General features: G+C 48.1%; 1 protein-coding gene across 27 annotated transcripts in view; it reads left to right on the forward strand.

The window, feature by feature from the left end:
* The window catches only part of QTGAL (queuosine-tRNA galactosyltransferase), a 97,931-nt gene that overhangs the window by 7,367 nt on the left and 64,826 nt on the right, over positions 1 to 25,738 (forward strand). For 22 of the 27 annotated variants that reach the window (XR_016224369.1, XR_016224367.1, XR_016224366.1 and 19 more), the window contains exons 4-5: positions 4,843 to 4,907; positions 22,123 to 22,188. Coding sequence is in view for 20 of the 27 variants with exons in the window: in XM_089318515.1 (XP_089174641.1) it covers positions 4,843 to 4,907; positions 22,123 to 22,188 (131 nt within the window). In the remaining 7 variants the exon portion in view is untranslated. Of the gene's footprint in view, positions 1 to 4,842; positions 4,908 to 18,077; positions 18,251 to 19,872; positions 19,998 to 22,122; positions 22,189 to 25,738 lie in introns of those variants that run through there. The other 5 variants (XM_089318525.1, XM_089318524.1, XM_089318519.1 and 2 more) reach the window with 3 other exon arrangements.

A 25,738-nucleotide genomic window follows, 5' to 3' on the forward strand; every position in this document is an offset into this window, starting at 1 on the left:
CACTGCAGGCAGAGGCTTAGCCTACTGTGCCACAGTGCTGACCCCTGCAGAGATTCTTTTTACTCCAGGACTTGTTAACTGTTCTAAGTGGAGGCATCAGTCTGCAACAGAGCTGGGCTCTGAACTCAGGATGTCTTTCTCAGAGGTCTCAGGAACACCCTCATACTAATCTGGAGATTGGTAAAAACAGTTTTGCTGTGTGAGGAAAGTAGTGTAAAGTGCATGTCCCCCAGCCCGAGAGAACCCGGTTGGGGTTTTGGGGGAAATGGGCTTTGCCCTCTGTAGCTTCCTGCCTGTATTTAGCTCATTTTCTTCCGTTACCTTTGAGAGAGGGGAGCTAGCACATGGAGGGTAGGTGTTGGTACAGGTGAATGACAACCCTGCTGAAACAGCCTTGTCTCTCAAGATGTGCTTAGAGGGGCCGGCACTGTGGTGCAGCGGGTAAAGCCGTTGCCTGCAGTGCCGGCATCCCATATGGGTGCTAGTTCGAGTCCTGGCTGCTCTACTTCTGATCCAGCTCTCTGCTGATGGCCTGGGAAAGCAGTGGAAGATGGCCCAAGGCCTTGGGCCCCTGCACCCACATGGGGGACCTGGAAGAAGCTCCTGGCTTCGGATCGGCTCAGCTCCAGCTGTTGCGGCCATTTTGGGAGTGAACCAGCAGGTGGAAGGCCTGTCTCCCTCTCTGCCTCTCCTTCTCTCTCTAACTCTGACTTTAAAGTAAGTAAATAAATCTTTTAAAAAAAAAAGTGCTGTAGCTGAGTCCCCAGGGCATAATGTTTCAGAGAGCAAATATGTACAATACTTAAGAAAAATTTCTATATAACTATTTCTCATAGCTTTTGTTTTAAGGTTTATTTATTTTGAAAGACAGAGAGCGAGAGCATAGACCTTCCATCCATTGGTTCATTCCTCAGATGGCTGCAATGGCCAGCACTGGGCCAGGCTGAAGCCAGGAGACAGGAGTTTCATTCAGGTCTCCCATGGGGGTGGCTGGGCCCAAGTGCTGAGGCCATCTTCTGCTGCTTCCCCAGGTCGTTTGCAGGGAGTGGATCAGAGTGGAGCAGCTGGTACAGAAACTGGCACTCGTATGGGATATGGCTTTGCAGGTGGTGGTTTTATCCACTACGCCACAGTGCTAGCCCCCTAAATAATAGTTTTTAAGGCTTGGTTCTTTAAGAGAAGAAACAGTCTGTTTTAGAAAACTCCCATTAAGACCAGATGCCTTGCTGTTGCTGTGGCGACCTCCCACCTGTAAGTCCCAGGGAGGGGATGTGGGCAGCATAGCCCTGCCTTGTTCCTGCAGCACTTGGGCCTCAGAGGCTATGGGAGGGACATGGAGCTCAGGCAAGAGCAGATGCTTCACAGGGCCCTGTTGCCGGGTGCCTTGGTTTCCTCATTTGTGCATAGGCGGTAGTGGTGCCTGTGTCCAAGTGTTGGGAAGGTGTGATGTATGTAAGGCCTACACTGCAGCACCGTGGTAGCGACCATCTGTCACTGACATTGTCATTGTGTTCATCAACTGGAAGATGTTATTATTTATTTAATTTTTTTGACAGGCAGAGTGGACAGTGAGAGAGAGAGAGACAGAGAGAAAGGTTTTCCTTTGCCGTTGGTTCACCCTCCAATGACTGCCACGGCCGGCGCGATGCGGCCGGCGCACCGCACTGATCCGATGGCAGGAGCCAGGTGCTTCTCCTGGTCTCCCGTGGGGTGCAGGGCCCAAGGACTTGGGCCATCCTCCACTGCACTCCTGGGCCACAGCAGAGAGCTGGCCTGGAAGAGGAGCAACCGGGACAGAATCCGGCACCCCGACCGGGACTAGAACCTGGTGTGCCGGCGCCGCAAGGCGGAGGATTAGCCTATTGAGCCACAGTGCCGGCCTCAACATTATTCTTGTTTTTGTTATTTAATTTGCTTGAAATGGAAAACCGTATCAATTTGTTATCATAGAACATCTATTTCAACTTCTGAAATGCATGTAAACAAATTGGTTTTGAAAGCATTATGAAAGTTCTTTAATATTCTTTAAAAATACAGGTGACAGAGTAAGTTGAAAGCATTTTGGTAACTGTCGACATCCTTGACTAATGTCCATTTCAAAAACAAGTTTTTTTTCTTTCAGAAAATGCTTTTACAGAGTAGCTCTTACCTGCTCCATATCATATTTGTACTTTTTTTTTTTTTTTTTAATCAAGGTCAGTAATACTATCCATTGTAAAATTGTGAAGGCCTGAGTTTACCCTCCTGGCCGTTGAAGTTTGGGTCAGGGATTCATGGGAAACTGGATTATACATTAATAAAGTGAAGCAATTGGGGTGTATCTGAAAGGCTGTATTTTCCTATAATGTATTTTCTCTAATAGGAAAGTCAGAGAAAATAAATCCAGTGTCTGTTTTCAAGAGGCTGGTTATTTAAAATGGATTAAGATGAACTTGTTATGATTTTATTTCATAATAGAGCAAAATTCTTAGTAATGTAGTCACTTGGCTAAAATCAAAATAAAATACAACCCCACCGCTCCTCTCCAAGAGTAAGGAATGTTTCTATCCCACCACCCAGGCACGAGTCTTTCCTGCCGTGGCCATGGTGACTGTCTCCCCTTGTGAGCGATGGGCTTCCCCGCACAGGGAGCCCCAGGCACAAACATTGGACTTTCTTGAGGGAGAAATTATTAAAGCAAATCCCTGGTCTCTGCCAAACACAAGATTTAGTGTGAGAAACTTGCTGCTTCCTTGGTGAGATGTGTCTTCCTTCATTACCCAGATTCATAGATTTGGGTTTTTCTGCTAATGCCTGACTTTGATAAGCTGCTTTTTGAACAAAACTGCCTATTTCTGGGTGTTATGGAAAGTCACTTCCCACTTTTTTTCCCCCAAAAAAATAGCTCCTTGGTTGTGCTTGTCAGGAGGTGTTCTCTGTGCCTGCTTTACTCTGCGGGCTGGTGGGCAGTTAGCTGCAGCTGTTGGGACCTGGCTGCTGCCCTCCAGGGGTGAGAGCCCAGCTCTGCCTCCCATGGTGCATTTCTTCTCTGCTCCTGCTGGTAACTAAGGTTGTTCTGTTAACTGATTTAGGTGAGCAGAGCTCTGTGGATTAAGCTAGAGATTAAACTACTGCTTTGTGAGAACCCCCCTCACCAAAAGGGCACTGCTCTGGGTTGGAGCCTTTGGAAATTTGAGGGTAGGACGACTTTGTGCATCTCACCTCTCTGTTTGCTGAGTCATCCCCAGTGGTGCTCCAGTACCACCCAAGAACAGGACCGACGTGTGATCGTGTGTGATTGGCGGGGCCCAGGCTTCTCTTGCCTCTGTAGCAGAAAACAAGGGAGTGCTGTGGGTGTGGCTGAAAGGCACAATTGGCTGAAGTCCCCTTGGGTGGACAACTTTGTCCTAACATTGAAAACTAGAGAGATTTGTTGTTGTAATTCTGCATAAATCTGTTTGGCTATATGTGACTTCCCCTGGTGGCATCAAATCTAACCATTCGGTTAACATGATTCAGGTATTGGCAGCCTCTTCTCTAGGGAAGGTGGGTGTGTTCTCTTGAATGTCACCCTACAGCAGTCCCAGTTGTTTTGTTTTGTTTTTAAATTTATTTATTTATTTGAAAGAATTACATAGAGGGAGAGGCAGAGAGAGAAGCACTGGTTCACACCCCCCAGTTGGCTGCAGTGGCTGGGGCTGGGCCAGGCTGAAGCCAGGCGCTTCTTCCAGGTCTCTCACATGGGTAACAGAGGCCCAAGCACTTGGGCCATCTTCGGCTGCTTTTCCCAGGCCAATAGCAGAGAGCTGGATCTGAAGTGCAGAAGCTGGGACATGAACCGGCACCCATGTGAGATGCTGGCATTTTAGGTGGCAGCTTTATCTGCTGTGCTGCAGCGCCAGCCCCAATTTTGGACTCTTAAGGACACATGCTGCTCTTGGTGACCATGCAGATGGGTTCTGCTGGTCTGCACCAGGCAGAGGACTTGTAATCAGTGCTGGATATGCATGCACTCAGATGTGGTGGACACTGGCGTGGCTTCAGCGCAGGTTCAGATAGCTGCCCTATCAAATGTTTGGTTTAGCAGATTTTTAACAACGGATCACACAAGTGTGAGTTCTCTGCTTCCACTTGAGACCAGACCCTGACTGTGACTGTCCTCAGGATGCACTCTACAAACTTCTTTCTGGGACATTTTACTTTTGCTTTTACGAAACTACGTCCTTGGGCCGGCACTTTGGCGTAGTGGGTAAAGCCACTCTGCTGCCTGCCATGCCGACATCCCAAATGTATGCTAGTTCAAGTCCTGGCTGCGCCACTTCCTATCCAGCTCCCTGCTAATACACCTGGGAAGGTAGCAGAAGATGGCCCAAGTCCTTGGGCCCCTGCCACCCATGTGGGAGACCCTGATGAAGCTCCTGGCTCCTGGCTCCTGGCTCCTGGCTTTGGCCTGGCCCAACCCTGGTCATTGCAGCCATTTGGGGAGTGAACTTGCTAGAAGATCTCTGTCTCTCTCTCTGTAATTCAGCCTTTCAAGTAAATAAATAAATCTTTAAAAATAAAATAAACTATGTCCAGGACATACTAAGTGTGTACTAAGTTTACTTTTCTTCCCACAAGTACATCCTGCTACACTGTGGAGCCCAATGGACTGTAGGTGTCTCATCGTCAAACTCACATTGGTCACTAGTGTAGGATGTTGGCCCCCACCAATGTCCCTCTCATTCCTTTGAAAGCTGACCTAATTTTTTCTGGGTTGTACAAAATGTTCCTAGCTTCCTGATAATACATAGTATACTAAGCTTTATGAGACTTCTTTTGACATTGAATTATGAAATAACTTCTTTTTCATTTTCTCAACAGTTGGATATTCTAAAAATCAAGCAATTGCACAGAGCTCAGGGTCTTACCTTTGCTTTTTGGATTCAGTAAGTAACTCTTTGTTTTGTTTGCAATGTATGTATGTATGTTAGTTGAATAATTGAGTAGTTGTACATTTTAGTAGGATTCTTTAAAATCATGTTTCTTTCCTTGAGAGGCAGAGTTACAGAGAAAGGAGGGGAAAGAGAGAGAGACAGAGACAGAGAGACAGAGAGAGAAAGATCTTCCATCTGCTGGTTCACTCCTCAAATAGTCCACAATGTCCAGGACTGGGCCAGGCCACAGCCAGGAGCCTGTAGCTTCTTCCAGATCTCTCACATTGGTGCAGGGGCCCAAACACTCGGGCCATCTTCCACTGCTTTTCCAGATGCTAGGGGAAGTGGAGCAGTCGGGTTTTGAACTGGTACTCATATGGGATGCTAGCGTTGCATCCCATATGGTGGAGGCTTAACCTTCTAGCACAACACCAGCCCTGGAAATCATTTTTCTAATATGGTCCTACTAAAAGCTGAGGTTAGTAGGTTGTTGGCGGTGTAATTGCCATTGTACTTAGGAACTTAATTAATTATAAATAAGATTACAAAAAGTGTAAAATTGCACAGCAGAGAACAGCATAAAAAATGAAGATACATGAGATGATATTGGCAAATATGATACTTAAAAGTGTTAGCCTTAAATAGAAATAATTCATAGAAGTGGGTAAGAAAACTAGTAGTAGATAAACGGGCCACAGGCAGGAGTGGAGGCTGGTGAAGGTGGACGTGAAAGTGACAGATAAACTTTTATGACTGTTTAAATCCTTTGTGAGCAAACACGAAGTAGTTAGACACATTTCTTTTCTTAAGATTTATCTGTTATTTATTTGAAAGGCAGAATCATCCATCCGCTGGTCCACTCCCCAGATGGCCGCAACGGCCAGAGCTGAGCCAATCCAGAGCCAGGAGCCAGGAGCCTTCTCCGGGTCTCCCTTGTGGGTCCAGGGGCCCAAGGCCTTGGGCCATCTTCCACTGCTTTCCCAGGCCATAGCAGAGAGCTAGAAAAGAAGTGGAGCAGCCGGGACTCGAACTGGCACCCATATAGCATGCAGCACTGCAGGCGGTGGCCCTACCTGCTACACCACAGAGCTAACCCTTAGACACCTTTCAAAACCAAAATAATAAAGCTTTGTGAAAGCATAAATTGTTACAGGGGTGGCAGAATAATTGCATTTTGTTCTGGGAGTTTAAAAAGCTTTGTGGCTTCGAGCATTGAATTGTACTTCTGAGTGTCTGTGAGAGAGACTTGTGTGCAAAGCAGCTTTGGATGATTTATCATGGCAGAAACTAGAAACAAGGTGATATGTGACGGTGGAGTGCTGCTGAAGACAGTCGTGTAGATCTGTGTGAGGGGTTTCCTGTGATGCTTATGAAGAATTCTTAACCACAGAACACATAATTACAGTGGGTGAAAAAGAACCTACAGTTGCACATTGAGGATATAGTCAGACATGGGTTTTTGTCTTCATTACTTTAAGTAAACTCAAAGACATTCCCTGGGTGTACTGCCGGCCTCCCCTTTGGCCAGGCCCCCCAGTGCTGGGAGCCTGGGCTCTGCAGGGCTTCTGTGTGTGCCCGCTGGAGGAGTCAGTTCAGGTTCAGAGTTTCTGCTTGTGCTGAATTAATTCACAGCTGAACCTCTCTTCATCCCTCATTGACTCAGCTCTTCTCCTCGACCTCTGTGGAGGTCCTGGCGCTTGAGGGGGAATCATGTGCCTATGTGTCTAAGCAAAGTGAAGCTGCATATTAAAGAGCCTTGCTCTTGCAAACAAAGCCAGGCTAGAGCCCAGAGCTGGGAACTCAAGCCAGGTCTCCATGTGGGTGGCAGGGACCCAAGTACTTGAGCCATCACCTGCTGTCTCCCAGGGTGCACACTAGCAGGAAGTTGGAATTGGAGGCAGAGCAGGGATGCAGACCTAGGTGTGGGTGATCCTGTGCCTGGCTGGGGGACTGCCTGCCTAGCCCATACAGGAGGTTAGGGTGGCCTGGCCGCTGGCAGGCAGCAGGAGCCTCAGGCACATACCCCCCCCCCCAGCACCCCTCTCCCCCATCGAAGGGTCTTTTAATTACCAATTAGGGAAACAGCTCTCATAAGTGGCCCAGGCCCATTAGAACCACCTGGAAAGCTACCATAGACTACTTGACCTTCAAGCTGATTGGAGAAGCTTAGCGGCACCAATATTGGCTTTATCCTATGAAATTAGTGTTGTCCTGAATTAGCTATGCCCCCCTCTGCCTGCCCTTTAAAAACTTATGCTTGATTGTTAATAAACGGACATATTCACCGAAACTTGTCTCTGGTGCTTCTTGTCAAAGAATGCCATTGCCCCACCATCCCAGCAGTACGGGCCTCGCAGGACCCGGGGACTCTGATATGGGCTGTGAGCATCCCATGTAGTGTCTTAACAGCTAGGCCAAACCCCTGCCCCGATGTGTTTTGATACTATTGTTAAGTGGCATAGTACAAAAAATTTTTAGGTTATAAATATATTAATTTTATTTTTGTATACAGAAACTTGCTATGTTCTTTTGGATTATTTATATTGGTGAGTGACTAATGAGAGTCAATTGTTTTCACCTTTCTTTTTTTAAAGATCTGTTTATTTATTCAAAAGGCAGAATTAGCTAGAGACAGAGAGAGAGGCCTTTCATCCGCTGGTCCACTCCCCAAATGACCACAATGGCTGGAGCTGAGCCGCTCCAAAGCCAGGAGCGAGGAGCTTCTTCAGGGTCTCCTGCACTGGTGCAGAGGCCCAGTGATTTGGGCCATCTTCCACTGCTTTCCCAGTCCATAGCTGAGAACTGGATAGAAAGTGGAGCAGCTGAGACTTCAACCAGCACTCATATGGCCACAGCACTGGCCTTGGCCTTTCTAAGCCTTGAGCCTTTTTTTTTTCCTAAGATTTATTTATTTATTTGAAAGGCAAGGTTATACAGAAAGAGGAGAGGTAGAGAGAGAAAGAGGTCTTCCATCCAATGGTTCACTCCCCAGTTGGCTTCAACGGCCAGCACTGTGCCAATCCAAAGCCAGGAGCTTCTTCTGGGTCTCCCATGTGGGTGCAGGGGCCCAAGGACCTGGGCCATCTTCCACTGCTTTCCCAGACCACAGCAGAGAGCTGGATAGGAAGTGGAGCAGCTGGGTCTCGAACCAGAGCCCATATGGGATGTTGGCGCTTCAGGCCAGGGCATTAATCCGCTGCACCATAGCGCCGGCTCCAGCCTTGGGCCTTTTACTTCTATTTCTTGTCACTAAAGTGATGGACGTGTTGATTGAGTCCTCCTGTTAGTGGTGGTGGACAGCCTCTCTGTTTACTTCTGTAACTCCCTCAGTGATATTTTGTAACTTTTAGTGTGCAAGTCATGGACTTATGTTGATAAATATATACTTGAATACTTTATTCTTTTGATACTATTGTGGATGTACTATTTTCTTTATTTTGTTTTCAGATTGTTCAGTGCTAGGGTATAGAAATACAGCTGATTTTTACATCTTGATCTTAAAATAGAACAATTCCAGAATTGGTTGAAGGAGTTGTCTTAGCATGCCCAAAACTGGGTCTGCTTTCCTCACGTGCTGAGAGCTGGTCATTGACATGGGTGGAAGAAGAAGGCATTTATTGCCAAGCACAGAGCAAGGAGTTGGGCAGCTACCACTGAAATCCAGGGCTCCCTGAGGAGTTAGGGGTGAAGGTTCTTATGGGTTGAAGTTGGAGTGAGAAGTGTGGGTTCAGTGTGTGTCTAGATTCCTGGCGGGGGGCCGGCTCCATGGCTCACTTGGTTAATCCTCCTCCTGCGGCACCGGCATCCCATATGCGTGCTGGGTTCTAGTCCCAGCTGCTCGTCTTCCAGTCCAGCTCTCTGCTGTGGCCCGGGAGGGCAGTGGAGGATGACCCAAGTGCTTGGGCCCCTGCACCTGCATTGGAGACCCGGAAGAGGCACCTGGCTCTTGGCTTCGGATTGGCGCAGCGCCGGCTGTGGCGTCCATTTGGGGGAGTGAACCAACGGAAGGAAGACCTTTCTCTCTGTCTATAACTCTACCTGTCAAATAAATTTTAAAAATGTTTAAAAAAATAGATTCCTGGTGGGTTAGTGGTGCATGTGGTCTTCCCTTGTTTGGCTGATGATACTGGGTTCTTTAGGGAATTTTTTTTTAGATGTATTTATTTTATTTGAAAGAGTTACAGAGAGAGAGAGGAAGACACACACACACACACAAACACATACACAGACCTTCCATCTGTTGCTTCACTCCCCAAATGGTTGGGTTGGTCAAAGCCAGAAGCTTCATCCAGGTCTCCCATGTGCATGCAGGGCCCAAGCACTTGGTCGCCTTCTGCTGCTTTCCCAGGTGCATTAGCAGGGAGCTGGGTCGGAAGTGGATCAGCCAGGACTCGAACTTGCACCATATGGGATGCCGGCACTGCAGGCAGCGGTTTAACCTGCCGCGATACAGCGCTGGCCCCACTTTTGGGAATTTCTGTGGTGGCCAAGTGGGCTTCAGTCAGTCTGGGGGCTGCATGTAGGTGGAAGTGATTTTCTGCTGTGGACCTGGAACTCCTGGAAAAGAAATCCAAGACAACATTGACCATCAAGGTGTTACTTATTGGAGAAATGGTTTTGTGAGTCCAGTAATTGGAACCTTGTAGGTGAGTTAATTTGAATAGGGGGTTGATTTGCTATCAGAAAGACAGAGAAATGACACTTGAAGCTCGGGGAGGGAGGGTGGAGACAGGCCTCAGGGTATACAGTGTCTGTGTTGAAGGCACTGTATAGGGGCTTAGTTTCAATCTTGTCTTCTGTGATTTTGTTGAACTTGTTTATCAGTTTTCCTTTTTTTGTGAATTCTTTGGGATTTTCTACATGTAAAATCATGTTGTGTGCCAACTGGGACAGCTTCTCTTCCTTTCTGAGCTGAGTGCCTTTTGTCCCCCTTCCTTGCCTAGTGCACTGAGCAGAACATGCTGCATGATGTGACACAAGTGTCCCTTGTTCCCAGTCTTGGGGAAGGCGTTCAGTCTCATCATTAAGATGTTCACTGTAGCACTTTTGTAGATGCCTTTCAACACGTTGAGGAAGTTCATTTTTGTCCCTACATTGAGACTTTTTGTTATGAAAAACCATTTGATTTTGTGACATGCTTTCTCTCCAGTTATTGCTTCATCACATCATGATTGTTCTTTTCTTCTGTTAATATGCTGTATGAAATCAGTTGACTGTAAGATGTTAAAGCAACCTTGCTTTCCTGGGATAAACTCTAGCTGGTCATCGTATGAAACCCTTTCTACATGTTGAGAATTCTTTCCTCTGTGCTCATATGGGATGCTATTCTGTAATTTTCCTTTTCTGTGATATCTTTAGCTGCTTTGGTTTTAGGTACTAACCTCATAGAATGAACCAGTCAGTGTCCTACCGCCTCCATTCTCAGAGAGACTTTGTAAATATGTTATTTCTTCTTTAAATGTTTGGTAGCATTCACTGTTTTTTTTTTTTAAGGATATATTTATTTATTTGAAAGAGTTACACAGAGAGGAGAGGCAGAGAGAGAGAGAGAGAGAGAGAGGTCTACCATACGATGGTTCACTCCCCAATTGGCCGCAACGGCCAGAGCTGCACTGAACTGAAGCCAGGAGCCAGGAGCTTCTTCCGGGTCTCCCGCGTGGATGCAGGGGCCCAAGGACTTGGGCCATTTTCTACTGCTTTCCCAGGCCATAGCAGAAAGTTGGATTGGAAGTGGAGCAGCCAGACTAGAACCGGCGCCCATAGGGGATGCTGGCGCCTCAGGCCAGGGTGTTAACCCACTGCACCACAGCGCCGGCCTCAGCATTCAATACTGATGCCATCTGGACTTGAGAAATTTTAAATACTAAATTTTTAAAAAAGATTTATATATTTTATTTGAAAGGCAGAGTTACAGAGAGAGGAAGAGACAGAGAAACGAAAAGTCTTCCTTCCCCTGGTTCATTCCTCAAATGGCTGCAAGGGCTGAAGCCTGGCAGCAGCCAGGAGCCAGGAAGTTCATCTCGGTCTTCAATGTGGGTGCGGGGGTCCAAGTGCTGGACCATCTTTCACTGCTTTTTCAGATGCATTAGCTGGGAGCAGCCAGGACTTGAACCAGCACCCATATGGGCTGCCAGTGTCAAAAGCAGTGGCTCAACCTGGCTACAACACTGACCCCTAATTATTTTTTATATATTTTTCAGATTTTGTATTTCTTTTTTAGCTAATTGCAGTCTGTTATGTTTTTGTAGGAATGTGTCGGTTACATCTGAATGTGTAATTTGTTGACGTTCAGTTGTCACAGTATTCTCTGGGTCTTTAACTTTGGTAACGCAGTCTTTGTCTCTGGGTCCAGGGGCCGTAGGCACTAGCAGCTGGTTCTGTAATGGCTCCTGGAGGAGAATGGTCTCAAGTGTTAGAAAAATAAAACAAGTACAAAACAGAAAAAATATACGCCATCAACCATATGTGGCTGGCAAAGCCTAAAATATTTACCACTTGATAAAAAGTGTTTGCTATCTCTAGCCTGGCTAATTTCTTGATTTTCCCAATCAATCAATCATTGGTGTCATTAATTTTTTTCTTTTTTTTCTACTCCATTGATATCTGCTCTAGTCTTTATTATTTCCTTCCTTTTGCTTACTTTGGGTTTAGTTTGTTCTTCACTTTTGCTGTTTCTTAAGTTTAAAAAAATACAGCATTTATAGCTGTCCAGTTTTCTCTAAGCACTGCTTGTGCTATATCACGTTTGATTGTCATTATTTTGTTTTCAGTAAGTTCAAAATACTTTCCAGTCTCTCTTGTGATTTCTTCTTCAACCTAATGGTTATTTTAGAAGTATGCTATTTTGGGGGCTGGCATTGTGGTATAGCAGGTAAAGCCGCCACTTGGGATACCAGCATCCAACGTGGGCTGCAGTTCGAGTCCTGGCTGCTCCGCTTCAAATCCAGCTAATGTGCTTGGGAAAGCAGCAGAAGATGGCCAAGTCCTTGGGCCTCTGCACCCACATGGGAGACCCTGAAGGAGCTCCTGTCTCCTGGCTTCGGTCTGGCCCAGCCCTGGCCATTGTGGCAATTTGGGGAGTAAAGCAGCAGATGAAAGATGTCTCTGTTCTGTGTCTGTCTGTCTCTCCCTCTTTCTCTGTCTCTAACTGTGCCTTGTAAATAAAATAAATCTTTAAAAAACTTAGTATGCTATTTTTTTTTTTATTTTATTTTTGACAGGCAGAGTGGACAGTGAGAGAGAGAGACAGAGAGGGAAAGGTCTTCCTTTGCCGTTGGTTCACCCTCCAATGGCCGCCGCTGCAGCCGGCGCACCGCGCTGATCCGATGGCAGGAGCCAGGATCCAGGTGCTTTTCCTGGTCTCCCATGGGGTGCAGGGCCCAAGCACCTGGGCCATCCTCCACTGCACTCCCTGGCCATAGCAGAGAGCTGGCCTGGAAGAGGGGCAACCGGGACAGAATCCGGCGCCCCAACCGGGACTAGAACCCGGTGTGCCGGCGCCGCAAGGTGGAGGATTAGCCTATTGAGCCACGGCGCCGGCTAAAAAACTTAGTATGCTATTTTGAGCTGGTGGTAGATTTCCCAAGTATCCTCCTATTTCCTAATTAGAATTTAAATCTCTTATAGTCAGAGAATATACTTGCATGATTTTAGTTCTTTTAAATTTACAAATACTGATTCTGTGGCGAGTGCGTCACCTGTCCTAGGAATGTTCCCTGTGCCTTGAGAAGAATTTGTCCTGTTGCTGAATGACTTTCCTGAAGATGTCAGCTGGTTGACAGTGTTATTAAAACCTTATGTATCTTTGCAGACTTCCTGTCTACTTGTTTTATCCATTTTTAGTAGTGGACTATTGAAGTTTCCACATTTTATTGTTGACTTGTCTATTTCTCCAGTTCTGACTGTTGTTATTCTTTTTTGGGCAAGGTTTTGTTGTTAGGGATGTGTGTATTTATCTTGTGCCTTGTTTATGGAGTCTGATTCTTTTGCCTATAGGAAATATTCTCAGCTTTTTTTTTTTTTTTAAAGATTTTATTTATTTGAGAGGTAGAGTTACAGACAGTGAGAGGGAGAGACAGAGAGACAAGTCTTCTCTCTGTTGGTTCACTCCCCAAATGGCCACAACGGCCAGAGCTGCACCGATCTGAAGCCAGGAGCCAGGAGCTTCTTCCTGGTCTCCCATGTGGATGCAGGGGCCCAAGGACTTGGGCCATCTTCCACTACTTTCCCAGGCCACAGCAGAGAGCTGGATTGGAAGAGGAACAGCCGGGACTTGAACCAGCACCCATATGGGATGCTGGCATTACAGGCTTAACCCACTGGGCCCTGGTGCTGTCCCCTCTGGTAAGCTTTTGTCTTTGATCTGCAGTGTTTGGCGTGAGCACCATACTGCTGTGTCCTTCACCCATGTCCTTGCAGCCTGTTCAGTATTTGATGAGGTGCATCTCTTGAAGCAGCATGTAGGTGGCTCATGCTTTGTTTTTGTTTTTACTCTGGTCTGACAATGTGGTATTTTTAAAGACCTCTCTATTTTTTCCTTCAAGTTTGTGGACATCTCAGCCATGACTTGTGGAGAGGTTTTTCAGCCCCACTCTCCATCTTGCTGTCCTGTTAATGTTTTCACGCTGCACTCGAGTCTCCCATCTGTTGCTCTGAAGTTTTCAACCGTCTGATTTGCTGAGCACCAGGGTGTCTGTGAGGGATCTTCAGAAGGTTCATGGAGAATGCATATGATGAAAAACCTGTACAGATTTTCATTTCTTTGCAGCAAAATAAACTTACCTTTTAAATCCATTGTTTTCATGAACTTTTGAAAGTACCCTTATATTTTATCCAGTTAATTCCCTCTTCAGTTGTGTCTCGTCTGCCGTCTAGCCTGTCTGTTGAGTGCTTACTTTGTTGTCCTGTTTTCTATTTCTGGGATTTCCGTCTGGTTTTTACTTAGGAGCACTGACTGTCTCTGAGTGCTCTGAATGTGTCACTCACTGTGTTGTTTAGTCCGTGCCTCACAGCTCCATTCTGGGTTCTCTGTGGGTCTGCTTCTATTTTATGCTCCTTTCATTTACTTTTTTAGGCACAATTTGTCTTCTTGTTTGCCTCTTTACTTTTAATTGTGTACTGGAACATGAATTTGAAAAGTTCTAGAAACTGAGGGTTTGTTTTGCTTAGGTGGGCAGCCAGCCTGTGACGCAGCCCTGTTTCTGGTTGCCCTTTCCCTGTCTCAGCTGAAAGCCCTGAGGACCCCCAGCCTCTGTCCCCTCAGGTCTCTCACTGAGGTCTTTCCTCTGGCCCTGACAGTGTCAGGCGCCCTCTGAGCTGCAGCCTCTTCTGGCAGCTCTCAGGCAAGTGGGTGCCATGAGGGGCTGTTTGTAGAAGGAATTGGGTGGTCTCTCACCTGCTCCAGGGCTGGCTTTGCCCTGAGGGGCAGGTGACTGCATGGCAGCCAGCCTGCGCCCTCAGGTGCATGCTGTTTCTCACCTTTGGGGCTTCCTGCTCTTCCATGTCTTTGTCCTTCGACCTTAATGTCTCTCCAGTGCCTTTAACAGGAGTCTTGGACATTTTAAAATCATTTTTCTAGACCTGACAGTTGTCCTCATCGAGAATACTGTTCTGAAACAGTTTACTCACCCATTTCTGGGAGTAGGCTTTGCTTCTGGAATTTGTCTGTCTGTCTTGGATTTTACTGGGCTTTAAAAACTTGGTTGGATGGGGTCGGCACTGTGGCGCAGCGGGTTAACGCCCTGGCCTGAAGCACCGGCATCCCATATGAGTGCCAGTTTGAGACCAAGCTGCTCCACTTCTGATCCAGCTCTCTGCTATGGCCTGGGAAAGCAGAGAGGATGGCCCAAGTCCTTGAGCCCCTGCACCTGTATAGGAGACGTGGAAGAAGCTCCTGGCTCCTGGCTTCTGAGAGGCGCAGTTCCCGCCGTTGCAGCCAATTGGGGAGTGAACCATCGAGTGAAAGACCTCTCTGTCTTTCTCTCTCTGCCTCTCCTTCTCTGTGTAACTCTTGACTTTCAAGTAAAATAAATAAATCTTTAAAAAAAAAAAAACTTAGTTCGTGCTCTTACCAGTTTTGAAACTTTTTAGCTGTCGCTTCCTCAAATATTGCCTCTCCTCTACTCTCCCCCCAGCCCCCCACCTTTATAATTTATCTTGTTATTTCGTTGTTTTTTCCCTTTTTCTATTTTCCATTTTCTGGTCTCTTTTTGTTAAATTCTGAATAATTTCTTTTGCTAAATCTTCAAGCTCAGTGACTGTCTCTTGTAGTTCTATTTTTTTGGATGCATTCCCTGCTAGAAGTTGGGGAGGAGGCACCTGCCTCCTGCCCTGCTCCCGGAGGTGGGGGAGGAGATCTTGTCCGAGAAGTTCTCACTGCCACTGATGAGCTCTTTAAAAACATCTATTCTGCTGTTAAATTCGTTTTTTGCCTCATTTGGAATTGTATTTTTTCTAATTCTGCAAGCTTGTCTTTGTTTTTTCATGTGTGTTAAGTATGCAAAACATAAAATTGACACTTCAGATCACTTCGCTGTGCAGTTCTGTGGCAGTAGGCACACCTATGCCACTGTGTGGCTGTCACCGCCGTCTGCCTCCAGAACATTTCCATCTTCCCACGAAAACTCTGCCTCCATTAAACAGTAACTTGTCCCTGAGCCCCTGCTAACCAGTATTCTACTTTCTGTCTCTGCAAATTGTGTTCTAATTACTTCATAAAACAATATTTGTGCCATTATGTCTGGTCTATTACACATTTTTCTTTTCTTTAATAGGCTTTTTTTTTTTTGCATGTCTTTTTTTTTTTTTAAACTTATTTATTTTGAAAGAGCTACACAGAGAGAGGGAGAGACAGATCTTCTGTCCACTCACTCTTCAAATGGCTGCAGCAGCCGGCGCTGGGCCAAGCCAAAGCCAGGAGCTTCTTCCAGTTTCCCATGTGAGTGGAAGTCAGGGGCCCAAACAGTTGGGCCATCTTCTGTTGCTTTCCCAGGCCATTAGCAGGGAGCTAGATGAGAAGTGGAGCAGCCTGGACAAGAACTGGTGTCCCTATGGGATGCCAGCGTCATAGGCTGTGGCTTTATCCACTACGCTACAACACCATCCCTTGCCTAAGTCTTAAAACATTTTTGGTGGATACTCTGAATGCCTGGAGCCTTGTCTGTAACTTTGTGTCTCTGTCTACTGTCACTGTGTTTGAGCAGTTCTCCATGTGGTTGTGTGAGGCCTGCATGGGAAGTCCACTCGGAGCTTCAGCTCCCCTCTTCTCCTCGTTGGGAGGGAACCCTTGGTGGCCTGGGAGTTTGACAGGTCCCAGGCCCCGACCTTGAACAGACACTTGGCTTCCATTTCTGTTTCCTGCAGCCTTGCAGTGTTATCAAAACCAGACTTAAGTGAATTCACTGTTTTTCTGGATTGGGAGAGGTCTTAGGGCCACATGGGGCTCTTTCCCTCTCTAGTAGTATGCCTTCTCTTAGAGTTTGGCCCAGTAATTCAGTACTATCTTGTTAACTCATTGTTGCCTTTAAGACTTTTAAAATACTTTATGGACTCCCCAGTTTCAGCGGAGCAGCTGTTTGCGTGCTGTGAGTTACCTGTCACTTCTGTGGGTAGCGTTTGCTCCTGGCGCTGCAGGAATAGGCAGCTTGGATTGTTTGCTTCTCCTCTGTAACTTCAGATTTGGGGGAAATTAGGTTATGTGTGTAAAATATTGTGATATCAGAAATATACATTTGGACTCTGTTCCCCTCCTAGCTCAGAGCTCTAAGTTCTTTGGACTTCCTGGGGGACAGGCTCATCTTTTGCTGTAGCTCAGTGGCCTCTGGAGAGCTTCAGCACGGGGCATTACCAACCCTCGATTCACGGGGAGGGGCTGGAGGTGGAACGAATAATCGGTCATGCCTGTGTGAGGAAATCTGCACAGAAGCTCCAGAACGATGGAGTCCAGAGAGCTCCCGGGGTAGGGAGCCCCTGGGGGTGCTGGGGGTGGCACCCACAGCCCTACAGGGACAGAAGCCCTGCACCTGGTCATCTGGCTGTTCTTCCTCGTCCCCCATCACATCCTTCATGAGAAACTGGTGAAGGCGATTCCCCGCGAGCAGGGGCGTGAGAGCAAAAGCAACCACACCGAGCAGGGACGGTGGGAGCCCCGGCTCTGTAGCCAAGTTGCCCACAAGTGTGGGTGCCCTGGGCCCCCAGTCCTTGTGATGGTGTCTGAAGAGGGCACAGTGAGAACTGAGCTGTGACCCGTGGTGTCTGCACCGCCTTCAGGGGGTCAGTGTCAGACTAGTTCAGCCACAGGACCCCAGCTGTGTCTGGAGAGTCTGGGAGATGGTTAGTATGTTGTGGGTATGAAAACTCCCTAGAGCCTGGTCACCTCACTATGTTGGACACAAGCTCCCAGCAACAGCTGGGTCTGCCCTGTTCCCTGAGGGGTTTGGTACGATCAGGTAATTTCCAGCGGTGTCTTCAAATCTTAATTTGTCTAGAAGCCAAACACAAAGAAGGCTTAACAAACACAAAGGACTTTTGTTCTCTCGTGCAAAGAAACTGCGGCTGTTGCCTACTTTCTTCATTTGCTAGTAGCCTCCACCTCCACGCTCCCTACCCTGGCCCTGGCCGGGGCCTCTCAGTCGGATCTGAGGCCTGCAGCTCCAGGAATGTTGCCTAGTAAGGGGTACCTCACGCAGAAGCTGCTGCTTCTAATCCTGAATTTAGTCAGGTAGCCTTTTCTACTCCACATTTTTATGGTCAGAAAGGACATAGTGTTTCATTCTGCATTTATGGTATTTTTAGAATATATCTAAATTCTTTCCCCAGGCTGCCAAGAATGTTTCTTAACTGGTTATTCTTTTATAATCTCAGCCTGTCTGGGAATTTTGCATGCTTTGGGGTTCACAAATAATGGCATTTCCGAAAGCACCCTCAGATTGGGACAGCTACTTGAAATGCATACTGGGCTTTTGAAGTTCTATCCTTTTAACCCCTCTCCTCTGCATTCCGAATGCCAGCTGACTTCAGTTAAAATCAGCTCCTGGTGTTTGGCACCAGCTGTGAGCACCATAGACCTGGCCCAGAGCTGGAGGAGGGGCCTGTGGGGGACGCCTCCTGTGAAGGTGGTGGGATCACAGCCCCACCAGCGAAGCCTGGCTTGCTGTTCAAACATCCCCTCGCTTTCATGTGCAGTGGGGACTGTGGCCTCCTCCCTCCTCTCAGCAGAATGGCGGTGAGAGATCAAGGAGCTCATTTATAACCTACAGTCACTGTGGCTCTGAAGTGGTTCAGGGGCCGGCCCTGCTATCCATTCTTCGGGCTTGAATGTCTGCTCACTGCGTCCATCCTTGGACTACAGCTTGTTGGTGAGTGAGTGTGCAGTGTTTTCAGTTTTCTCTTTGTCCTTGCAGATGTTGACTTTACTTAGCCACCCAGCAGGGCAGGTGACTCTTTAGAAGTGATGGAGATTTGTATTTGAATGTACTTTGACTTCTGAGAGTGAGGATACACTAGGCAATTATAAGAGGACTTTGGGAAGTTTATGGAAAATGGAATTAAAAGATGAGTTTATTTTAGTGTAAAAAATGTCAAAATCCGTGCATAGTTTTTTCATAATACACATCTGAACTTTCTGAAGACAACACATATGCATGGATTTCGACATTTTTTACACCCAAATAAACTCATTTTTTAAAAACAAAATTTATTTTCATCTATTTGAAAGGCAGAGAGAAAGTTAGCAATAGAGGGTGGGGATGGAGATCTTTCATCCACAGGGTCACTCCTGAAATACCCACAACAGGGCGAGGCCAAGCTGAAGCCAGGAACCTGGAACCCTGTCTCGGTCTTCCACGTGGGTGGCACAGGCCTAAGCACTTGAGCCATTACCTGCTGCCTCCCAGGTGCAGGTAATGGATTAGCAGGAAGCTGGACTGGAATAGCCAGGACTAGAATGAGGCACTCCAATATGGGATGCTGGCATCCCAGGCAGCTGGTTAACTTGCTGTGCCACCTCACCCCCAAACTCACTTTTTTTTTTAATATCTATATTTATTTGAACGTTGTGTGGGGGGAAGATCTTCCATCTGCTGATTCACTCCCCAGATGGTTTCAGGGCTGAGCCAGGCTGAAGCCTGGTATCCTGCATGGGTGGCAGGGGCCCAAGCACTCGGGCCATCCTCAGCTGCCCTCTCCAGACCATTAATGGGGAAACTGGATTAGAAGTGGAGTAGTTGGGACACAAACTGGCACCCATATTGGATGCTGGTGTTGCAGATGGCAGCGCTGCTAGTTATGCCACAGTGCTGGCTCCCAAACTCACTTTTTAATTCTGTTTTCCACATCCTTTCTGAAATACCCTTGTATATACACACACATTCATGACAGTTGCAGTCCTGTTTCTGTAACTATCATGTGGTCATTGCTGGAAGCTGTAGCTCTCTTTGTCTACCCACCCTGTATTTCTGTTTGTCTTCAGCAGGCATCTCAGTGGATCATGGTCCTTAAGCTGATGGGGTGGCCCAGCCTGCATCCTGTCGGGTCTGTGGCATTCACGCTCCTGCCTGGATTGGGCTGTTGTAATTAGACACAGACCTAAACTCGGGGCATGGGAACCCTAAAACACACTCTAGGGGTCACCAGTATGCCGGACACACTTGCTCCCTCACCTCCATGTGGACAGTAGGGCAGTTCCCCTTGGTAGTTGGGACCAGTCGCCCTAGCCAGCCCTGTAACCCCTCTGAGTCTGCTGACCCGGGGTGTGGAGGTCTGAGGTGGCCAGTGGCATCTTTACTTCAGTTCAGAGGAGTTGTTGCCGTGCCCCCTGGAGGAAGCGTCCTCTTGCTGGAACCGAGACCTCTAGGCTGGCAGAGTAGAAAGTTGCAGGAACTTTAAGCAGAATTTTGATAGTGAGTCTGTGGGGTCAAAGCAAGTGGTACTGTTCCTTTTTCCACCCCTCGATTCCTGAATCCTGACTTGGGGGGTGCAGGGCCATCCACTGGACCCCGAAGCAGAGCATAGACAGCCTACTGGAGACCCTGTGGCTGCTCAGCTGGTCCTGTCATTGTGCCTCCAGCACTCTGGAGCCAGCAGCTTCAGGACGGTGAGGAAGAGGTAAGACCAGTGAGTTCCACAAGCACGAGTCCATAGCCACCCTTGATTGTGGTGCCATGAGGTCCTTGGTCAGGAGCAGTGCTGTGGGGACCACCTGGCAGTGGGTCACCCTTGATTGTGGTGCCGTGAGGTCCTTGGTCGGGAGCAGTGCTGTGGGTCCACCTGGCAGTGGGCCACCCTTGATTGTGGTGCCGTGAGGTCCTTGGTCAGGAGCAGTGCTGTGGGGACCACCTGGCAGTGGATCAGGCATCCTGTCCAGTTTTAACTATGAAATGCAATTGCTGCATGACTGAGTGAAACAGCCCTTCCAAATTTCATTTTCCTTGGCTGCACGGTGAGAGCAATGCTGGCTTCTCTGTCTCCAGCCGTAGGAGAGGGTGGTTAAGTGTCAGAGTGTGTGAATGTTCTGTAAATGAATGAGCTGAGCTAAATCCACTTCCTTGTTTAGTAAATATTTTGGGGACCAACAAAATACAAGCCCTGGGCTGGTCTTGGTTCCAGAAAGGGGTTAGAGACACTCCTTTGCAAAGGACACCTCAGCCTGGACCAGGGTCAGGCGTTGCACTGGGGATCAGCAGATTGCAGGCTTGACTCTCAGTGCTCCCTGCCTTTGGAGGTGGGTGAGGGTTGTCCTTCAGATGGTCCTCCTGCATGCCATAAACCAGGCCTCCCTCTCAGCAGCCTTACAAGCCACCGGAGCTTTTACCAACAGTGGGCAGAAATGTGTTAACCTGTGATTTCTCTCAGCCTCTGCTTTTTTTGAAATACCTGTTCAGGTTGAATGCTGCCACTTGTGTGTGTGACTCCTGTGTGCATGTAACTGCTGCTGTGTGTGTGTGACTCCTGCCTCCTGCTGTGTATGTGACTCCACTGTGTGTGTGTGTGTGTGTGTGTGTGTGTGTATGTATGACTCTTGCTGTGTGCTTGTAACCGCTGCTTGGTCAAGAACAGCCTGCCACATCCTGGGGCACCCTCCTTCCCTGCTGTTAGCCCCCTTCTCCTCACAGAGTGACCACTGCTGTGACCTAATGCACTTGTGTTTCTTTATGGTTTCTATTGTGTGTACATTTCTTTATAAACACTGTTCATCTTGCCTGGTTTCAGTATAAGTAAATGAAATAAATCCTCTCAATTCCAAATGACACTGGTTCTCATCCCCCGTGGGGCTAAGAGGATGGGCAGAACTCTATGAGGCAGCCTGGCCCTGTCCAGCCAGAGGGCGCATGTCCCCTGAGACGCAGGCATGCGCCACGTGGGGTGTCAAGGTCTTACACGTGTGCATGGAAGAGGCACAAGGGGTTTGGGACTGACCCAGCATCCCTGAGTTATCAGCTGGAGAAGTAAACTGCATGTTACTACTGTTGAACACCGTCCCGCAGGGAACCCAGTAGCAGCTGCAGAAACTTAAGTAGGAGCCACAGACCTGACAAGGAGTGAAGGAGCAGCGCAGAACAAGTACACGTTTCTTCACAGTGGTAACTGGCACAGTGTGTGTCCAGCTGATGCCCGTGACTGGGTCATTCCCACACTTGGGCAAAGCTGCCCAGCTGGTCCTGTCCGATGGTTCACTCCCCAGATGGCCGCAACGGCCAGAGCTGCGCCAATCCGAAGCCAGGATCCAGGAGCTTCTTCCAGGTCTCCCACGTGGGTGCAGGGGCCCAAGGACTTGGGCCATCTTCCACTGCTTTCCCAGGCCACAGCAGAGAGCTGGATCGGAAGTGGAACAGCCGGGACTAGAACTGGCGCCCATATGGGATGCTGGCGCTTCAGGCCAGGGCGTTAACCCGCCACGCCACAGCACCGGCCCCTTGTGTAAGATGTTTTACCATAGGTGGCTACACGCCTGGGTCTTAAGGGACGCATATCTGCCAGCTGGCTGGGCAGTGCCAGACTGTCTCCCACCATCTGTGCCCCCCTTCCCAGCCCTGTAGGGAAGGGAGCCTGGCCTCACTGGAGTAACCAGGGTTTTTCATTCTTTCTCTCTGAACAGTCACATTTCCCTCATGAGGCTCGTGGTGGATTCGCCCATCCAAGTCCACCAATGGGTGCATTTGCCTATTTTGCTATTGTTTGACTTATTTGTGCAGTTGCTTTTTGAGAAGTCAGGGTGTGCTCTCTCTTACAGGATGACGTGATGATGCCCCAGAGGGTGAGGTTGCAACATGAAGCTGCTGCCCAGCACCCAACCAGTGTAAGTATGACGCCTTCTTTCCATCGTGGTTTTGTTTTATTTTATTTTCACAGGTAGAGTTATAGACAGAGGGAGAGACAGAGAGCTCTTCCTTAACATTGGTTCACTACCCAAATGGCCACCACGGCCAGTGCTGCGCTGATCCGAAGCCAGGAGCCAGGTGCTTCTTCCTGGTCTCCCATGCATGTGCATGGGCCCAAGCACTTGAGCCATCCTCCACTGCCCTCCCGGGCCACAGCAGAAAGCTGGACTGGAAGAGGAGCAGCCGGGACTAGAACCCGGCGCCCATATGGGATGCCGGTGCTGCAGGTAGAGGATTAACCAAGTGAGCTACGGTGCTGGCCCCTTTCATCTTGGTTTTCTAAATGCAAGCTTTAAAATTGGCCATCTCTTGGGCTGGCATTGTAGTGTAGCAGGTGTAGCCAGCATCCCAAATAGGCACCAGTTCATGTTCTGGCTGCTCCACTTCTGATCCAGCTCCCTGCTGATGTGCCTGGGAAAGCAATGGAGGATGACCTAAGTGCTCTTGAGACCCAGAAGAAATTCCTGGCTTCAGCCTGGCCCTGCACTGGCCATTGCAGCCATATGGGGAATGAAACAGTGGGTGAAAGATCTCTCTCTCTCTCTCTCTCTCTCTCAACCCTCCCTCTCCCCTCCCCCTCCCCCTCCCCCATAACTCTGCCTTTCAAATAAATAAGCAAGTCTTTAAAAAAAAAAAAAAAAAAGCTGCCTCCACTGTGGGTGTGCAGGGTCCTCAGGGCAAGGCCCTGGGGGGTGTGGGGGCTTCTGTGTGCACTGCCTTTTCAGTGGGGGCGTGAGAGAGCTCTGGGCTTTTATCAGATTTTTGAAGGGTCAGGAGCAGTTTACCACGAGTAAGTGCCAGTATGCACAGGAGAGCAGTTTCCATGGACTCCAGAATATTCTAGGTCTTATGCCTCTCTGGTTGGGAAAAATGACAGGAACTATCCACGGTGTCGGGCAGCAGACCCGGTCCTTGTGCCAGAGGGAGGAGTCCACTGGGCCCCCAGGATTGCTGGCTGGCATTGGGTTTCACATGCCTCAGGGGTTTCTGTCTCAGCCCCCAGAGGTGCTGGCCACGTTCTCAGTCAGATGACAAGAGAGTAGGTGTGCAGACTGTGCTTTTTGAGTTTTGTTCCTTTGTTGGGAAAAGGAAAAAAAAGAAAAAAGATCATGTAGGTGAATGTCTGTGTAGGTCGTGTAAGGGAGATGCTGAGAGTGGCATTTGCAGACATTTTCTTCCCTGGGGCTGGCAGTATGATGGTAGTGTACACGGTGGTTAAAGGCGAGGAGTGACCCGGTTCTCCCAGTGTTGAAGTATTCTGGACTGTCAAGTTAAATGCTTGGAGCAGGTCTCTTTCCCTTTGCTTCTTCCTACAACCGAGTAATCCTATCAAATTGAAGTCGAGCAGACACTGCCCTGGGCCCTGGGCCTCAGTGTAACTGGGTGAGTCATCCTTACATAAGAGGGCCTGGCTGCATTCAGAGTGATGTTTACACAGCCAGAAACAACAGTTTCAGAGTATTTAAAATGCATTATACACTGGAAACTTCTAAGAATTTTGTGATGAGTGTTGACATTTTAGAGAATGAGATACTTTCAGATAAGTCTTCATTTTCATGCTGAAAAAGTTAAACAGACTGGCTTCATTCATGAGGTTACTTTTGGCCGTTCTTCATGTCATGGGTTCTGATGAACTGTGGTATTTGGGGATGCCCAGGAATTTGGGAGAATGCAAGCTGCTCGTTTGTCTGAATCAAAGCAGCCTGGGTTTGCATTTCTACGAAGTGTTTCAATTTCGAGGCTGTGTCTTCCTGGCCTTCCACTTTCTGGATACTCAGGGGGAAGCCTGGCTGCTCCTCCTGCCGTGTTTCTTCTAACTGCACAGGTATCAGTGCCCTTCCTCCTGCCAGGAGCCTTTTCTGTATGAAAATTGGGGATGTCGTAATAGTTTCGTTCCACCAAAACAAAGTCAGTTTTAGAAAGGTGGTTATTGTGAGGCCAGTTTTATTTTTAATCACAACCTACAAGAATCTTAATTTGCAGTTGCCAGCTGGCGATTATGTCAATTATATTGTAGACTTTGTTCTGAAAGAATGAAATGAATGCTGGCTGTATGCTTTTACTTGGTCATTTTCTTTAAAATGACCATTTACAAGAAAACCACTTAATTAGGAACTAAAGATCCTTGATGACAGCCTTTATAACTCGTGCAATTGAATGTAAACCACTGCAGAACATTTTTTTTGTTTGTTTTAAAGATTTATTTACTTATTTGAAAGAGTTACACAGAGAGGAGAGGCAGAGAGGGAGAGAGGTCTTCCATCCACTGGTTCATTCTCCAAATGGCCACAATGGCCGAAGCTGTGCCAATCTAGAACCAGGAGCTTCTTCCGGGTCTCCCACGTGGGTACAGGGGCCCAAGGACTTGGGCCATCTTCCACTGCTTTCCCAGGCCTTAGTAGAGAGCTGGATCCGAAGTGGAGCAGCCAGGACTTGAACTGGTGCCCATATGGGATGCCAGCACTGCAGGCAGCAGCTTTACCCACTACACCACAGCACTGGCCCCAGAATGTTTTAAATTTTACATTCTGGGCATCATTTGACAGCTCCAAGTATAATATTTGTATTTATTCACTCTTTTTTTTAAAGATTTATTTTATTTATTTGAAAGACAGAGTTACAGAGAGAGGTAGAGACAGAGAGAGAGGTCCTCCATCCACTTGTTCACTCCCCCGATGGCCGCAATGGCAGGAGCTGTGCCGATCCAAAGCCAGGAGCCAGGAGCTTCTTCCAGGTGTCCCACATGCGTGCAGGGGCCCAAGGACTTGGGCCATCTTCTACTGCTTTCCCAGGCCATAGCAGAGAGCTGGATTGGAAGTGGAGCAGCCGAGTCTCGAACTGGTGCCATATGGGATGTGGCAGCTTTACCCACTATGCCACAGTGCCGGCCCCCTCAGTCATACTTTTTAAAGATTTATTTATTTGGCCAGCATCGCGGCTCACTAGGCTAATCTTCCGCCTTGCGGCGCCAGCACACGGGGTTCTGGTCCTGGTCAGGGCGCCAGATTCTGTCCTGTTTGCCCCTCTTCCAGGCCAGCTCTCTGCTGTGGCCAGGGAGTGCAGTGGAGGATGGCCCAAGTGCTTGGGCCCATGCACATGCATGGGAGACCAGGATAAGTACCTGGCTCCTGCCATCGGATCAGCGCGGTGTGCCGGCCGCAGCACGCCGGCTGCGGCGGCCATTGGAGGGTGAACCAACAGCAAAGGAAGACCTTTCTCTCTGTCTCTCTCTCTCTCACTGTCCACTCTGCCTGTCAAAAAAAAAAAAAAAAGATTTATTTATTTATTTGAAAGGCTGAATTACTCAAAGAGAGGTGGGGGGAGAGAAAGAGAGAGAAAGCGAGAGAGCACTTTTCCATCCACTGGTTCACTCCCCAAATGTCTGCAACAGCCAAGGCTAGACCAGGCCAAAGCCAGAAACCAGGAACTCCATCTGTGTCACCAGGTGGCAGGGGTCCAAGCACTTGG

Source organism: Oryctolagus cuniculus, chromosome 17 (genome assembly GCF_051225735.1).
Source record: "Oryctolagus cuniculus isolate XC-2025 breed Fujian yellow rabbit chromosome 17, ASM5122573v1, whole genome shotgun sequence".
NCBI lineage: Eukaryota > Metazoa > Chordata > Mammalia > Lagomorpha > Leporidae > Oryctolagus > Oryctolagus cuniculus.